Source organism: Pieris napi, chromosome Z (genome assembly GCF_905475465.1).
Source record: "Pieris napi chromosome Z, ilPieNapi1.2, whole genome shotgun sequence".
NCBI classification, from domain to species: domain Eukaryota; kingdom Metazoa; phylum Arthropoda; class Insecta; order Lepidoptera; family Pieridae; genus Pieris; species Pieris napi.
In genome coordinates, this window is record NC_062259.1 from 3,568,644 (window position 1) to 3,588,292 (window position 19,649).

General features: G+C 33.8%; 1 protein-coding gene across 2 annotated transcripts in view; it reads left to right on the forward strand.

Annotated features, from left to right (window-relative positions):
- The window catches only part of LOC125062570 (adenylate cyclase type 6), a 144,432-nt gene that overhangs the window by 44,752 nt on the left and 80,031 nt on the right, over positions 1–19,649 (forward strand). For both annotated transcript variants that reach the window (XM_047668575.1, XM_047668574.1), the window contains exons 2-3: positions 1,483–1,721; positions 9,893–10,087. In XM_047668575.1, coding sequence (XP_047524531.1) covers positions 1,620–1,721; positions 9,893–10,087 — 297 coding nt within the window. In that variant the 5' untranslated portion in view covers positions 1,483–1,619. The remainder of the gene's footprint in view (positions 1–1,482; positions 1,722–9,892; positions 10,088–19,649) is intronic.

Genomic DNA, 19,649 nt, shown 5'->3' on the forward strand with positions numbered 1-19,649 from the left:
ATCGATAAATTCAGAATCTACGAAAACGTTTAATGGCTGTGATGTCAATAAAATAAGGAAATATATAATACGAAAAAAAATATTTGAAAAATTACTTTTTTAAAGCGCGAAAAACATTTTATAGTAATAAAGCTATAGACGACATTTTTCTGCTACGCACACTGTGACCATCTCTTGGCATCTCTATCTGAAATATATTCAGGGTTTTTGAAAAATGTTTCATTTGGAATTCGGTATGTCGAGGAAATATTGGCGCTTTTCGTGTCTCATTTTTCCACTTGACCTAGATAAATACCTAATGTCAACGGAATCGGTCGAATACCATCTTGAGTTATTTTCATTCAATTTTATAAAAGCATTGTTTTCAGACCGACTCGACCGTTGATTTACGTGAGAAATAAAATGAAAAAAAGGCTTTGTAAAAGTGATTATTCAGACAGGGAAAGTAGTTTCCTGTTTATGAATTGAGAAGCTCGCTTAACATATAGTAATTAGTGCAATCCATCAAAGGGCCGCACAAGCGATCATTCATGCATACTGCTCCTACCAGTTCTTTGTTTACTTATCACCCACTTCGTTGCAAAATAGTGTGAACGTATATACTTTTATTTAGTATTCGATTGGGCATGGGGTGTGCCTCTTATTCTGGTTAACGAGCCCTAACAAACAATTCTTCACTGTGGCCGCAATAAAGCATGCCTGCATTGGGAAAGCAAAAACAATTGTTGCTATGAGAATCGAACTCTTGATTATACACCATGCTAAATTTATGAATATAATATTAATCGCAAAAAGACGCCTAAACATTTCTTTGCTCATAATAATTTTTACCATAATTCAAAATCTAGTGAAATATGTCTCAGGTAAACACTTTTGATCTTAACATTTTTATATAGTCCTATAATTTATTTTATTATTGTTATGTCAAAAGGGAATGCTTAATATACAACGTGGCTGCATTTTATATCTTTCCTAAATTAACTATAAATCCTACAAAGTGTAAAAAGTACACTGACACACATTACTAGTGCTTTCAAAGGGATTTATATGCAATTGTGTACACATAGAAACAAGCTTCATCGGATTACTTACCATGGATTACTATGTAGTATGATTTTGGCATTTTCAACAAGGAAATACTGTACTTGACAAAAGCAAATACACTTATACACAGGTAGCCGGAGTAGGAATTAGAAAATAATATTTACTCCAATCGTACAGAGTTGTCTTTTAAAATAACAAGAAAAATATATCCAAGAAATATATCCATTAAAATATAGAGAGCCGATCCCTGCATTTATTTTGTTGTATCAATTAAAGACATATATCCGAAGCTACTCAGTTTTTGTATGGGTGCAATAGGTTTTCGATTGAATAAAACATTTTGTATGTAAAAATTTTTTTTTAAAATTAATACATTAGTCACTTTCATACCGAAAGAATTAAAAATGTTGCAAAAACTAATAAAACTTTTTGTTTCAGATTTTCTTCAGTCTATCTAATTCGTGATATCTAATTAGTGATTGAATTAAGTGTAAGATGTAATAAAAACTCAGTGCCGTGCACAACTTTCCGCGATATAGACGCATTATGTTAGTGATATCTTAATTCGTGCCAAGATGTCGCTGCCTTTGAAGAGATCATTCAGTACGGAGGGCCATGCGTCCAGACGTGACTGGAAGACACGGCTCAGCCTCCGCAGCCGTAGCGGTCACAGCATGGTAAGTGCTCTTTCTTTCTTCATAACTGAAGGTCGTGTTAGTATAATTTGACTTTGGGATATCGTTGTTAATTTCTTTTTCTTCCGAGTATTTTTTAGTTGCTCTCTTACCGCTGGCTCTGCGACCCAAAAAGTGTCTTAGCCTCCATAATGAGTAACTTCCAGTGCTCCCTGTCCTCTCACCTGCTGAATTTTAGCTGCATCAGGTCCTCACTCTGTCGATCCAGCAGTACCTAGACCGACCTACTGGTTAATTTTTGTGAGTTAAAAAGCAATAACCTGGACTTGTTTATGTATTGCTAGTCTTGTTTCTATCTAATAATAGTATATATCAAGTAAATAACAAATGTACACATTTTAGGGATACATAGTATGTATTGTCTGCCATTCACATAAGCTTTTAAGTGTAACTTAAATCATATATATATATACAAAATATATGCAACTTCTTATATAACCGTAGGGGTTTCTTATTAGATTTTTTTTGTTTATGTTTAACATACGTCATGCCGCCGCATATAGGACACTCACATCGCCAGAAGGCTCGCAAGTGCGTTGCCGGCCTTTCGATTTATGTTGTTATAGAGCGCAGAGTTGCCCTCTTAACTGTAAATTATAGATATTCAAATACATTATGGAATTAACAATGCATTAGCGATTAATGATTATCCGAGATGAGATGAGATTGAGATTAATAAAGATGACGGATGTTTGACAAAGCGACGTGCATGTAACTGATGGTATGTCGTCCATAAATTTATATCACCTATCCAGTACTATCTTAGAATTAATATCGACATATACAGCTGAGTAAAATATGTGAAATATTTTATTACAATAATGTCGTACGGTTTCTACTATCGGCAATCAATCTTAACGGATAATAAAGGGTATGTTAAATAAAATTGACAGAAAATTAATGGTTTCTTCACGATGTTTTCCTTCACCAACCGAGAAAATGGGCATAGAAAGGAAAATCTCTTATATAATTATAGTTATATTAGTATGCTTTACCACTACTCAGCTCCATCTCAATATTACGTGTTGAACGTAAAATCTTTTTTATTTAAATTTCCTAGTTCTGGTTTTGAGCAGTGTTGGCCTAGTGGCTTCAGCGTGCGACTCTCATACCTGATTTCGTAGGTTCGATCCCCTGCTGTGCACCAATGGACTTTCTTTTTACATTTAACATTTGCTCGAACGGTGAAGGAAAACATCGTGAGGAAACCGACATGTCTTAGACCCAAAAGTCGACGGCTTGTGTCAGGCACTGGAGGCGATCACCTACTTGCCTATTAGATTTAAAAATTATCATGAAACAGATTAAGAAATCTGAGGCCAAGACCTAAAGAGGTTGTAGCGCCACTGATTTTTTTTAGTTCTGGTTTTGTAATTATTTGTTTGTTTGTAGTAATTAAATTGTCGATTTCGAAGCGTTTGATGAGTTTAGGTTAAATCTGCTAATGCTGCAATTTTATTGATTATTAGCTGGCCTGGCGAACATCGTACCGCCTAACAGTCGATTCTTTATTTGTTTAAAATACTTATTCTGCTATTCGGGACACCGGTCTAGCTAGTAAGATAAAATAAAAGAAAATTGATAAGACAACAAATACATTATGTCAAAAAATAAAAATTTACCTTTCCGGAACCCCTCCACTAACACTTGAACTTTATGCTATGGTATTAAAGTTCAAATTGACTTTTAAGTATTATTACGAATATTTTGTATGGGAATATAGAAAAGTGTTGTTTTTAGACTTTTTCACTCATTCTTTTTAATTTTTCTCTCCGTAAGAACCATCCTCGTACTTCAAGGAATATTATAAAAAAATAATCAGACAAATCGGTCAAGCCGTTTTCATGTTATGTCGTGACAACGGAAAACGGGTTTCATTTTTATATATATATAGATTATCTTTATAAGCAAGGCCCGTGTAATGGGTACTATATCTTCCTTCTTAAATGAGGGAAGAGGTAGGCGTCATTCAAAGTTATTTATGATATAATGCTGTTTAACTAGAACACTTATTTTCCCTTTGTGTGTATGTATTTTATAACATTTGTTTGAACGTAAGATTGAATTGTTTATGATTTGTAAAACTACATTTTTCAATATGTGCCTTTTTACAAAGTAAACATATTGAAATTAAAACAATATTTGACGATTTGAGTTCCACTGGATCACATAATATGTGTTATTTATACTATATGTAGCATCAATATATGAACAGCTGGTTTCATTTAAAATTCAATCAAAACACATCCATCAAATATGACTTGACTGATTGGCCATGCAACTATGGCAAGCATTGTCCATTCCAAATGTGAAATTTTTCATTTGTATTTGGATTTGAATGCTAAGTATATAGATTTTTTTAAGCGAAATGGTTCGAAGTTTTATACCAAAACCGGAAAATCACAGCGAGCGTCGGGTACGGAAGGGTGATCGTTTCAAGATCATTAATGAAATGTATCATCAATATATGTCAGAGATTATGAAATAAAAGAACACGATGTCATTTGTTTTATTATAATGGCAACGCCACGCAATATCATAGACATCTTACAGGTTGTAAGATGTCAAAGTCTATTTTTCAGTAGTGCGTAAAATCGATCGTTGAGTACTTGAGTATAGTGGCTCTTTGATCGGCGCCTGCGTCGGACGAGCGCGCTGACTGTGTTTAAATATTAAGTAATAATGTCGGACGACGGTAGTGACACCATTTTTGCAATTTATTAATAGCGTTGAATCTGCAACATATATATTGTTAACATGAATACTTAAACATATTATACGGATAATTCATCTCTATCAGATACTCTAAGTTACTATGAAGATCTGTAGCCCAGACCCATAAGGTTGGCACTTGATATGAAATGAAATTTAAGTTTAATGACGTTTAATGACTTACCTATTTCAGTCTGGTAAACACTCAATCAAAACGCGTTTAACAATGCCATTCGCACGTACCGGATAGTTTATAGCTACACACATGAGTGAAAGCTAAAATAGTTTTACGCTAAAATGAAGGTTTTGATTAAAAAATCTTGTTTAAAACCCTTTTTTGTATGTCCAGCTAAATCATAGGACTCTAAAAATATTGTTTTACTTGAATTGCGTAGTACTTGCAAATGTATGCATGGAAACCGATGATATATTTAATTACAACATATGTATTATATATATGCATATACATATATCCGCCTTCTACGTTACGCTTTTAAAAAGATACGCAAAAGAAAGTAACAAATCAATTTATATTAAAAATACAGTTACATTAAGGTAATTTTATAAGCATTTTCCTTGTGATGGGAGACATCTCCTGTGACCGAACTAATAAAGGATTAAGGGAAAAGGCCGCCCGTTGTCCTAATTATTAATTAATTTGTAATGAGTTTTCCAACTACGTGAATAAACAAATTTAATATAAAATAGTTATATCGGCATTAAGTGTGTAATCCCAAAATATCATTTTGATTTATGATTGTAGTACAATTACACATTTAGTATTAAATTAGTACATTTCAAACATGAAATATTTACTAAGCGAACTTAAAAAGTCATATCGGGATGTGAATTTAAAGAATTCAGGTAATAATAAAGCGTTTGAATTATATTTTGACCTCCTAACAAACTCATTTTGACATTAATGTGACCTACAACAAGTAGCAGAATTATATTTATAGAATACAATCTATTCATTCTTTTATTTCAGTTTTGAACACAATGTATATGAACGGGATTTATCTGCTCCGTTTTTGGCAAAGGCTCTTCTACATTCCAGAAAATGTCTGCATTGAGTTGCTCCATAACACTCTTTCCTTGATTATATCCTTTTATTATCAGTATTACTCATCTATCGTTCACTTCTCCATGTCTTACGGTCTAATATTAGTGAATATTTTGTTACTTTTGATAGATTTCTTATCAAAACCACTTTGATATAGGAAACATAAAAATTCCAAACAATCGCATAAGTATAGGAAGTATGCATGTAATGACTTAAAAGTAACATCGTAGATAATGCCAGCCTTATCCGGACAGCGCATCAAAGCCCTTACTCAAACGATACTTCTATTGTGAATCTAGACTCAGCCTACGAAAGCTTGCCTTACATACGTCATTGTACTAGAAAACTGAATACAACATGGTTTATACACTTTTCAGTATTAGATAGGTTTTGTGCAAAGATATTTAAATGTAATATAAGGTATGACACAAATGTTAGTGATGTGACGTTTCTGGAATATATACATAGGATCAAATTTGGTATGAGAATTTCTCCATTATCTCTATACTACAACTTTTAATTCGATTCCAGATTTGACAATTTCAGTGTTGCAACGTTATGACAAGTATTAAATAGTGACGTTGCGAAATTATTCGATACGGAAATGGAATATTTCCGGATCGATTCCTCTGGTTTCAAATCCAAAACAAATAGATTCACTGAAAGTTCAAAAAAACTATAAACGTAACAACAAACACAACGTTACAAAAGTTTAACAAAAACCCAACAAAATATCGATTCGCAATGAAACAAGATATTCGTGCAGTATATAAGTTTTGTTTTTAATATAAAAAACAAAAATATCAACTTTTTATAAAATAAAGCAGCGGTTCTAATTAATAAATAATTATGTATTTATTTAAATAAAAATCAATAATTTAGTCTTTAATTGGCACACCAATATTATGATTACATAAACATAAATCGCGATTGTTTATAAATTTTTGTGTTCATCACTACACTATTATATGTGGTATCATTATTTTACAAAATGACAGTAGCTAATGTCAAATGTGAAACTATTCTTCTTCGTAAAGTGCTGGATTGAGCGTCAGACTCTCTCCGAAGGTCGGAGGGGCAAATCCCGGCTATCCTCGGAATTAATAACATGTTTTTTTTGGTCCGAAAATACGACACATGTTTCAGTCTGAGAAGGATGGATCTACTTGTATATAAAAGAAAATTTCGAAGGAAACAGATGCTATCTGAGTCCAAATCTATATCCTATATAGGGGTAGCTCTCTGCCAATATTCTATAGAGGTTTTAATTCTCACATAATCCTTTTACCTATTTATTATTTTTTCTTGTCAGGCAACAATCAATTAGATTTTACACATAGATTTTTGCTTAAAAACACTTTTTTTCACAAATAAAAATAAGTCTAAGTCTGAGAATCCTACTCATCAAAATTAAACTAACACTGTTCTAAATTCTAAAGAATCTGACTAAATTTTAATTAATACACACATCTACATTGAGCGAGAGTGATTTTGAGAGTGAATCGTTTGAAAGTTTTCAATATTTATAAATGTGGTTATCGGCGTCAATATGACGATAAATTGAATTTAAAAATTGTTGAAAGCATTCCATTAGTAGAAAATGACAAAGGGATGCTTTTATACGGCGTTCCTGAGCCAAGGACCCATAGCAAGTATTGCATGAGTATAATAATATAAAGTTTTTAAATTAAATAATTATTGGCAAACGACAATATGTGGAATTTATTATCAGTAAAGCTGTGTTTTATACCTTATTAAGTCGAAAATTATGTCTACGACACAAGATAATAATGGATTCATATATTCTACCTTGTCTGATATACGCAAGTCAAAAGTGGGTTTTCAGCAAGAAAACAACAAGAAAAATCCTGTCTTGTCAGCATGCAATGGAAAGAAGCACCTTTAAGTTGAGGAGAATAAACAAAATAAGAAATGATGACATTCGTAATAAAACTAAACTTACAGATGGACTTGTACATGCTCTAAGGCAACAATGGAAATTTGCAGGTCATATTGCTAAAGCGCGGGTTTATCCCGAAATGGACGCTAGAAATAACAAAATTGATTGGACCTACTGGAACGAGATGTATAGGACGAGAAAAGAAAAGATGAACAGGTGACATTATAGAACTAGTGGGGAAAAACTGGATGAATGTTGCTCAAGACAAAGAAAATTGGAAAGGGGGGAGGGGGGAGGCTTTTACCCCAAAAAGGGCCCTACAAAAACTAGACCATTAAAAAAGAAAAAGATATCTAAATGAAAACTTATACTAACACAACTAATACTATAATTAAGGAATGTAAACTAACCAATTGTTGTATGGGTTAAATAAAGCTTTAAAAAAAAAAAGTCGAAAATATAAAGTTAAAGCATTGCACATTATTCGACACTATATCAGGAGCACTAATGTAAAAATGTTGCCAATTCTAAAATTGCCGGCAATGCATTCAAGAGTATAGTTGCCTCAACCGCAATAGAGTGCCGTAGTGAGATATCCTAACCTAGGCTAACCCAAAAAGTAGCCAAATTCTCGATAGCTAGGTAGATAAGTAGACAATACTTTGACATACAAACCACAGACAAAGATATGAGTGTAAGAAAGAATAATTTAAGGCCTAAACAAGAAAGTGTATATTTAGTTACCTGGTCAAGGTTGTTTTATTTTAAAATTGTAACCAGATTTTGAGTTTTTACCGTCAACAAGATTTATATTCTTTGTTATTCCAAACAATGGTAAAACCCGCATAAAGGTTTCGATGGTTTACCATATAATTATAATTTGTAAACAGTGTTCGATGAAAATATCCTTTTAAAATACTGACCGTGAACTTGTTTACATTTTCAGTGCTCATACAAAACAATAACAAAAATAATGTATTTTTTCTCTTCAATAAAGGTATATCTTTCATATAGCACGGAGACTGTCTGGCATTTCGTGATTTAATTTTTTCCTCATTCTTATTCATGAGCTTATCCGATTTTATTTTTTGCACATTTAAAAACTAAGCCCTTTAGCAAAAATAATCAGCTCAGTCTAATTGCACCGATTTCAACTAAAGTGTTTGTCTGGGAGTTTGAATATGATTTCGACAGTAAGGCGATGAGTCGTCAACTTTTTCTGTATCGTAGAGACTGAGATAATTCTTATAAATCCAGCAGGTAGGTACGGATAAAAAACAAAAGACGAAAGACGCATATTGGACAATACTACAACGCATATTGGACTTATATCTTTGACGTATTTTTGCCAATTTATATTCAATAAATAACACATTTCGTATTCATATTGTTGGGTAAAACATTGATATATTCTTCAAAGTGTATCAATGTTTTGAGAAGGGAGATGTTTAAGTTCATATGCGCAATTCATTTTTGTACGTAAATAACACTACTTTATCTTAGTATATATAAATTACGTGTCACGTTGTTTGTCCGCTATGGACTCCTAAACTACCGAACCGATATCAATCAAATTTTCACACCATGTGTAGTTTGATCCAACTTAAAAGCTAGGATAGCTTACATCTCAATTTATACCTGCAATATTATTTTATTGCAAAATATTTGTTTATTATTTGATAGTCACAATTCTAACAGATGGCGCTGTGTTGAAAGTACCAACGTTTCACATAAACTACAATTTAATGGCATAACCACCAAAAACGCATAGTGGTCCCCATGACTGGTGTTCTCCTACCGTTTCCCTTGAATAGTTTAATACTATGTAATATAACAAAAACCTTAGCCACAGCAACGCTTGGCCGAGTCTGCTAGTAAGTATATATAATAATAATAATTAAGCCACCTTTGTTCCTTGAAACATTCATCCATATTTACAAAAGATACATTTACAATTTTATACAAAACAATAAGACCCCTCATAGATTAGAAGCCTGCTCCAACTGGCTTCATCGTTCTCCATCTTAAGCATTTTCCTCCCAATTCCTCCTAACTTCTTTCAAAGTGAAAATACATATTGAATGCTTGCTTATAATTTTACATTTACTGTCTGTTCTCAAATCAAGGGCGTAGAACGGACGAGAAGAACTGGCAAAAAACTCTCCGCCACTTTTGTGGGCCCGAGTGGATGACCACCTCACCTTGTTATCCTATTTATCCATCTGCCATTGTTCATAAGAGCGGTGATTTATATTTATAATATTTTGTTTCGATACTGTACAATAACTATTAGGTAAGATAAATAAAATGAAGTTTAGTTATATGTATTAATTTTCTTGACTTTATATCTCTTCTAAACATGTGTATTCGTAAAACAGAATAATACATGGTATTTAATAATACCAGGATTAGGCACATTGGGTTTTTATTAATTAAATGGTAAATTAGTTTTATACAAAAAAGCTTTTATATTTTTAGGATGCTTTGAGAGGCCGTCGATGCGCCTCTCTCCGAGCGGGAACCTCCATACGGGTAGACGATTCGGGAAGAGCAACCCCAGCTCGTGTTCCGAGGGCTGCCTCCTCACCAGGTGACCAACAAACTCCGAAGAAGTCAAACTGGGAAGTCATTGAGCACTTCTCATCCAGCCGCAGCAAGAAAAGTCCAACCACTGTAAGTTTTTAATATTCATTTTTAAAATACCAGGGAGACAGCAAAAACATTTGTTGGTAATTTCTGAGGAATTTAAAATTTAATCGTCAAGTCCAATACATCTGGTAATTCCACTTACTGGTTTTATGGTTGGGACGATTTTTGCGCCATGCATGGCTAACTCGATTCCCGACAATTATATTAGTGCCGGGTGGCTGTGGAAAATGTGGAATAAATGTCGCTTTTGTGTAACGAACGCGAGTTCAAAGGCAATAAATTGCCTGAATTTCCCATTTGCGATAGGACTCGGCTAAACTCAAAGAGTTCGTTTAGCCTTTACAAAGCCAATACATAAAAGGTTATTAATTTATAAATTAGCTTGTTTTTGTAAGGAAAATTATAAAAAAACAAACTCAATTTATATGTAATTATGTGTGCTACTTAAGCCATTTAGTAAAGTTACGAGTACTACTATACTAAAATTCCTCAATTTAGGTGTTAACTAATCGAGCGTTAAATTTCCTAGCGCAGTTGCATAATTCTTTAGATATACATTGTTAATCTACAGCTAAACATTTTTTAACGGATTATTAAAGCCAGAATACAAAAAACACGGATTTAAATTTTATTTGGTCTAATATAGTAGAAGAATAGTAGAGGAAATTTCATGCAACTGAGGCATATAAGTTCGGTGATCAAAGCTGGCAAAATTATAACAGTATTATCAGGAAGTTAGACGAACTAACTTTATTATTATTTAAGCTTTCTAGCTGCTTTTTTAAGGTTGTATTTGACGTAGCATTTTTAATAACAATTCTGAAATAATTGAGGTTGATTAAATCTTTTTTTTTATATTAAGAAGATGCTGGACAATTCAGATACATTTTAATAGTGTAAATACATGATATTTACTCTAAATATAAAGTCTTAAGAGACTTTCCACTCCACTTACCTTCTGTTGAGTTTGCTCTTGGGTTCTGGGTTCAATTTCCAGCGAAACAATAGCAGAGGATGCTTAAAAAATTACCCATACCACATTGTTACGTTATTTTAAACAACGTATTAGTTTAAATACACACGGATGGGACATGTTTAATATGCCTTAACTTTATACATAATAGTATTTCTATCGTAGCCCGATCTTAGATTAATTTCATTTCGTGGTTGTCCAATAATTTACACTATAATTCAATCAGGGTTGAATGTAAAATCCAACGTAATGGTCATTTCCTGATATAATTAATTCTACGATGAGGCCACATCGTATCCATTTTGCTGTTCAATCGATCTCGTGATTCAATAACGACTCTGTGAAGTTAAGTAAATTAATAATCGATCTAACATGACCAAGCATTAGCTTTTACATATTAGAGTTTTGTGGTCTAAAAGAAAATCTATCATGACGCTCACACCAAATAAAAATGCCGGATTGATTTTTTCAGTACTGATCTTTCAAAAAAGAATTTTACGAATACTGTTTTGCTAGCATCTGGGAATAGTAACAGATATGAGTAAATTGTTTATTATTGCAGCTTAATTTACATTATTAAATTCGAAAAGATGTCTATTTTGGAATGAATTGACCGTCTGTAATTTTACTCGTTACTTACAAAATATGTAGAAAAAGAGCGGGAATTAAGAGATTACACTGCTTTTTACGTAAGCATACTTTGACAGTAGTAAAGATATATGAAGTAACATTGTTGTATACTACTCTATCATAAAAGTATCAGGGAACAATATTCAATCCAAGCACCAAACATTTTTTAAATACTTTTTCCGGAGTTCAGGCTCAGGTCTCAGCGAGTTCTTTTTCATGTCTTCTAGCGAATAAACTGGTGCCGGTAATTTGAGTCGAAGAAAAAGATAGAAGTGAATAGTAGAATGGACATATATCTTTTGTTGGTTGCTATTTTGATAGGTTTGTGCGCAAAAATTTGCTTAAAATAGTCTTGTGTGAAGGTGGATTATCGTGACGCTAATCCAAAAATTCTTACCAAATAATATTCTTTATTTGTCAACTTCCTAGACTATCAAGTGGAGAACACCGCCATAGTCAATCAAAGCAGTCAAAATAATTGAATTTTGCGTATTGTTTTTGTTCAGATTTGGAAATAAAATAATTGCGAACTATAAAATTCATTTCCAATTCTTTTTGACCGGGTTAATTCTTAGGGTTCAATTCCTAGCGAAACTTTGACATATCACTAACTCCTGCTTTAAAAAATTAAAAACAACGTCAGTCGACTCATCACTTATTGTTGCGGGGCTTAAAACATATTTAATAGTAAAATTTATATATACGTAGATTTAATATACTTTAATATTCACGAATATCTTCCAATCCCTAACCAAAAAATTATTATAACAAAATATTTTTACTTTCAAGCATATCGGTTAACGTATAAATAAATTGAAGCTATCGTAAATATGTTTCGAGTTATATCCGAGCCCTTTATGGATATTTCGTCTAGTTTGCGAAATAATTAATATTCAATTTATTGAGAGTAGTCATTCACTATTCAAATATACATTCTTATCGGCATCTTTGTTAGGAAATGGAAATTAAACATTTCAGATCTCATTTTAATATTCAAATAGTTCGTTTGAACATTGCTTGAAATGTAATTTAAGAACAAATTAACTTTACTTAACTGAAATCGGGGATTTCTGGGATGCGTCGAAATTATTAACACCGGCGGCGAGTCTTAATAGCACCGTTTAGAATTACGTCTTATTCTTGTTAGGCCCTGGAGATTGGGATTGGTAAAACGACTTAGGGTCCTTCAAGAAAAGAGCGTACCAATTCTTGAAAGGCCGGCAACGCATTTGCGAGCTTTCTGGCATTGTGAGTGTCCATGGGCGGCGGGGCGGTATCACTTAACATCAGGTTAGTCTCCTGCCCGTTTGCCTCCTATTACATTAAAAAAAATACAAACGAAAAGATGCCTCGAGTGGACTAAAGATACGCTGACCAATCATAATCAAAATTATTACAAGGTAATCAAATATGACATTAATTTACTTCTGGATTCAGGATTTCTATAGACTTTTTCGTAGGTAACTGTTACACCAAACTTCTAAACGAAATAGTTGAATAATAAATCTATCAGAAAGACCATAATATATTTAATTAAATAACAACGCTTACTCTGTAACTTCAACAGCGTTGCCATTATGTATTTGTCTTCAGATGCCATCATTAGTGGTATTGGCATCATGATTGAGTCAATCATTTGACATCGGTTTTATGTGGTAACCCTGCTGGAGGTTGCTACACAGAGTGAGGCCAGTAAAGCGACTTCACTAAGTAACAAAAAAAAAAGATAAATTTAGAGAATATGTCCAGAAATTAAGTTGAAAACGTCATTATCAACAGGCCTAATCCTCATTTATGAGTAAACCATTAATTCATTGCTTGTATTAACTTTAATTTCCATCCTAATTTAATGAAACTTTGGATGTTTGCACGTTTCCCTTTGTTTTCTTGGATCGTAAGAATGCCTCAGGCATACGGGTCGTTTTTGTTAAGGTGAAAATGCCAGGGGCTAATCTGACCCGTCAAGTGAAGCAACGAATTAATGTAGCAACTCATATTTTGACTATACATAATTTATTTGAACTTTTGTAATCGTTCTTAACATTCTACGAAACGTGTGAATGCATATATCTATCTGTATATCTTTTAATCTCACTGTCAGGAGTCTGTTTGATAAAGAGCGTAATCCTCCCTTCTGGAAATGCATCCAGCGTTTACATGGTGTCCTAAGATCAGCGAATTCAACCAAACAAACTCTTTAACTTTGTTATATTAAATATAATAATTATTAAAAAAACGTAACATTTGTATTTACATGATATTCCTTTGTTTTAAAAGATTGATATACAAAGATCATATATTACTATTGTAATGAGAAAATAATTTGTAGCAAACTTACGATTCCACTTATTCCCTCGGAATTTTGAAGGTTCAAGAAATATAAATATTTATAACTTAATTTTATAATTATTAATTTTGTATGTGTATTTAAGTTATTAACACTATGATAGGCTTATGCCTATCATAGTGTTCACGAAACACAAACCAGCTGCTATAGGCGGGTCGTTGATACTTGCGTTTTCTGAATATTAAAGCACCGTTTATGAGGCACTGTGTACGTGAACAATCGACCTAGTTTATTGAACGTTGCAGTCAATTTTTATCTAAAGGAATGTCAGGAGTGTATAATACAATTATCTTGGCAAGATCGAAACAGGCACCTGCCCTGCGATTCTGTAACTCACTTCACGAACTCACACAGCGGTTTTCGCATCGGCGGTCTCTCTGAAATCAGTCGTGAAGCAGTCATTTTATGATTTGGCATTCTGATAAACAATAAAGTACAAGCTCCCACCTTTTCCTCCCATCTTTTGAATCGCAGGGCAGTGCTGCATATAAATAAGGACGGGATGTCTGCAATAAGAAAGCGAAGTTAAGAGAAAGAGGTACACAGTAATCGCATTGGATTAAAGTCACTAAATACTTAATTACTTTCTTAATAATTAGATGGTATGTCGACTATTCTCATTGTGGTTACAACTACCTGCAACAATGTAGTTATAACTCCTATATCTTCGTCCACCGACAACACGCCCAGCTACAAAAACATTAAACTTGTTCCTACCCAACTTTACAGAACGGACTTTAACAAGCTTGAAACTTTTAATACTCTCGGATTATGAATACTAACTTCAACAGCGCCTGAATACGAACAAGATTCGCTTGTCAACACTTCGAACTTAAAACTAATTTTAAATTTAACGTTTTTTTAATCAATATTATGATTCAATGTGCTAAATAATTATTTGTCCAATGTTTTCCTTCAGGAATAGAAATATCTTAACAATTGTCCTATCATATATATAGTCAAACGTACCCGAGATTTTGCCAAACAAATGTATATTATTAAAGGAAAATTTAATATCATGTTACGCAAACGACATTACTTACAATAAAAGAAATACGCAAAATACATCACATAATGATCTATCTTTTGAAGCTTCCAACCTTTTTGATCATAAGGCTTTTGCTTAACAGGAAAACTAGATAGAATTACTATTTCTGAAGAATTAATCATAACAATAATAACAGTCTTTCTATCGATTTTAAATCTTTTGTGGCGTCAAAATTGTGTTCAGTATCGCTAATGATTTTTAATATATATATATATATATATATACGGAATGGTATCCTGGAGACGGAAAACGAAGAAAAGGCTGACAACGCAAAAGATGGGAGGACGAACTGAAACTAACAGCAGGCTACAACTGGAGAAGATTTACAAAGTATAGGGAACAGTGGATAGAGTTAGAGGAGGCCTTTGCCAAGAAGCACACCGAACTCCGAGATATACTGCCTTGCGATTCTGTAACTCACTTTTCGAACTCACACAGCGGTTTTCAAAGCGGCGGTCGCGCTCAAATCAGCCGTAAAGCAGTCATTTTACGATTTGACATTCTGATAAGGAAGGAGCTTGTAGTTTATTGTTTGTTATGAGTTACAGAATCGCAAGGCTGGAGTGAAAATATATTTAACTTCACAGATCATAGAGTTTCGGAATATAAAGGCTATATTATTATTATTATAACAGATAACCTACCTGAAGATTTACGGTCTGGTAAAGGTCGCATATGTAATCAGTACGGCACATAAGCGCGCCCGCATAATGTAAGCGAAATTATCCAAACCGTAGCTATAGTGTAATGGCAGAATGCTTCCGACATGACATCTCTGCGATGACGTTATACCCTGATTCGCGCTAAGTTAGTTATTGCAACCGCTAACAATATATCTCAACCTTGGGCCACTGTCCTGCAGGCCAGTCAGTGGTTAGACTTGTCAACGAACATTCCTTGTGGTCTGAGATGCACCTTCCTTCCACTACAAACCTATTATTGAACGCGTGAATCTGAAGCCATCCAATTTAATATACTACTTAATCTAGCTTCACAAGTCTACGCCGCGACTGCGTTGCTGTTTAAACTTAATAAGACTCCTAGGAATCAAATTCAGGACTTCATAACGATTAATGTATAATAAACCTAGCCCTTTAGCAAAACAGACGAAATTGCTCTCCTTATTTTCGAGCGGAAAATTCGTTGGTCTGCCACGATGGTGTTTGGCGTATTCGCTACAATGAGGAACTTTATAACATCCGTGACGACGCCAACATCGTCCAATTCATAATGTGCAACAGGCTCAAATGGTTAAGACATGTGCACCGAATGGCTGACGACAGGACACCAAGACTGAACTCAAAACCCGGTAGACCGAGGCTGCGTTGATGGGGTTGTCAAGGACCTCGAAACAATAGGGGTTCGAAGTTGGACGCGGGATGCAATGGATATATTGCGATGACGAAGTGTACTTGAGGAAGCTAAGGCCCACAAGGGGCTGTATTGTATTAATGATTATGATGACAACTGTAACGAGTACTCAGTACTAAAGGTAACTTATGTAGGTGTTACTTATAAAACAATTTTATAAGTAACGTAAGTAACTAAATATTTACTTAGACAAAGTAAACAAACTAAGTTTTAATTAAGACGATAAGTTTTGTGAGTCTTTTGAAATTTGTAACAAACTTTATATATTATAGTATGTACCTATTAAAATTTACCCTAAATGTATAAACAAAAATTAAGCGCAACGATCGTTAAGCTTGAAGAGTAGAAAAGAGAAATAAGTAAAGTTAAATAAAAGGGTACCTGGGAAATTTGAAATAAAAAATTGACTGGTTTATACTTACAATAGAAATGAATAATGGTCGGGACTACCCGTCATTACCTTATGAATATGTTTCTAAAAATAATTAAAATACTTACACGTACACAAATTAATACATTAATCATTTTACTATTTTACATATAGTAACGCGCAGTGTTAATTTGGCCTCACTTAGTAGGTACGCTCGCTGGGGTTAATCGGGCATGTGACCACAAGACTATAAAATACTAATATTTCATAACGAAATTTTAATGTTATAAATAGAATTTTCTATAATATAATTCGCCCTTTTCACTCTCTCTGAATCGGTCTCAATCGCTCTCTCCCTTTTCTTCGACAAAAACGCTGCACATCTTCGTGACTATCCGTAAAAATTTTACCCTCATGCGCCTAAAGAAGTTTCAGTGCAATGTGGGGCTCAAAACTCAGGCCAACTCAATAATGACTACTGGGTTGCAAGACGAAGTTTCACACGTACTATGACTTGTGCTTAATACGCCACATTAAATCTTTCCGCTCACCTCGACGACCGAGTCTCAGCAGCAGAATATTGCATGAGCGATTCGCTGACACGGTTCGACAGCCTTGGCTAAGATTCGTTTGTATATAACCAGGCTATGCACGGTGTAGTTCGTCCAAAAGACCACGAAAAATCTGTTGTGTTATCGACATACCAGAAGTGATGCTGTTATAACTATGTTCTAGAAACCACAACAAAAATATTTAGACAATAACGTGAACTAGGAAAGCACAGGAGAGGCTAAATTTCCGGACAATTATACAAATTATTCAGAACTTAATACAAAAACAGCTGATTTGGAATCCACATTCGATGTTCAAGTGGTATGTATCAGGAATTTGAAGCCAGTTCACATCAAACATCCTTGCGAGGCACTCCTTCAACATTTTGTGTTAAATGAAATTTAGCCAAAAAAAATTTGGGTAGGTATTTTGATCCAAAATATAAATATTTAAACCTCCAACAAAACATGGCTGCCACAAGAAAAATAGAAACTGAGCCCGAAGTGCCTCAACAAAAGTATCAATATTTACCCATTGCAGACATGCATTTCAACCTATTAACCGAGGTTCACGGCTGATCGCGTGGCTGGATGCGGGCAAGGCTACGCTGTTACCGTGTCCTGTCTCTTACGATTGCTGGTGGCGCCGTGAGGTTTTAGTTGGTATGCACAGCAGCGAGTCCCACATAACCCTTCACCATCAGGCAACCGTGCCTCGGGAGGGTATGCGTAACGCATTTCCCCACGAAAAAGAAAACAAGGAGACTACTATATTTAACAAAGAAGGATAGTACCGACTGCAGTGCCATCTGCTGGGCTGAATTGTGAATTTGACAATATTTGGAGCACGCATTCTGTCAATGTTATGTCAAACGCCATAAGGTTACATCAAGTTTGAATTGTATGGTGGTTAAGTATTCTTAAGTTTTCCGCCAAAATTTCTTAATTTTTTCTTTCATAGAAACCTTCTCCTGACAATAACAAACACAACAAAAAAAGAATTAGCGAAATCGGTCCAGCCGTTCACGCGTTATGCCGTGACCAAGGGAAATAGGGATTCATTTTTATATATATAAATCAACAAAAGACTATTTATAAGGATTTCAGAAGATTTAATTAAGTTTATTATATTACTCGTACATGTGTATTAATTTAAAAGCTTCTAAAGCTTAAATAAGTGCACGTAAACTATGCTTAACCCTGAACCCTGTTACCCAAACAGCTTAATGAAAATGAACGAGGTCGTATAAACATCCTTGTTTAGAAAGAATGAAAATGCTTACGCTTCAAATAAATAACTTGCAAACGTATGTTATAATACAAATAGTGGAATTTGTGTTCACATTCACAACATTAAAATTGTTGATATTTGAAATTGAAACTCGTACATTTAAAATCATTACGCAATAATCATTTACATATGAATAAACTTTCTAGTTACGAACGAAACGAACTTATATATCATTTAATATTGATGTATATAACTTTGAATATAAATTGGATTAAACATATTTTATATCACCAGATTTATTAACATAACAGTATTGCCGTGAAATATTATTTAAGAGATTCATGACCGCAATACCATTTTCCTTATAAACTGGAAAAACATGTTACATAGAAAAGTGTATTTGATCTTGGCTTCAATTTAATCTAGTTACACGTGGGAACAAAGGAAAGTATTCGAGGCAGGTCAAGCAAATACTTAGATCGAACAATCAAACCGTCGGCAAGTCAAACACCAATCACTAGTTATTCAATTAGATGTGGGTCGGAAGTCGCCACCTCGGACCTCACAAACACTACTCTTGGGGTAACCAACGCATAATTTAGAGCCAACACCTCAGGTCCGCTATGTCAATCATGTGAGAACTGTTTATTGTTATCTAAGTTTCATTTCGGTTTTGTTTTACCCTAAGGTGAAAAGGCTTTTATATAAAAAAGGCACACTGTGATTTATTAAAGATCCAATGACTGCAATCTACATGGTCTTCACATAATTTTGTTATGTCTGGACTTTAAAAGAGACTGTGACCTCAGAGTTTGTTTCGGCGTTTCTTCTCAGAGTAGTCAGATAGGAAACGTCGATGTCATCTAGTTTAAAAAAAATGTTTGACGTGTAAAAGTGTTTGTAAAAACCTACTTACAGAAATAAATCATTTATCATTTAATGTGAGGATTACCTATATTTATTATATTACAGGAAGACTATCTTTATACTAAAAATAAAGTTTATTTATTTCCAACATACAGATATACGTAGTATTTACAATATTAACCTACATAGTACTAATAA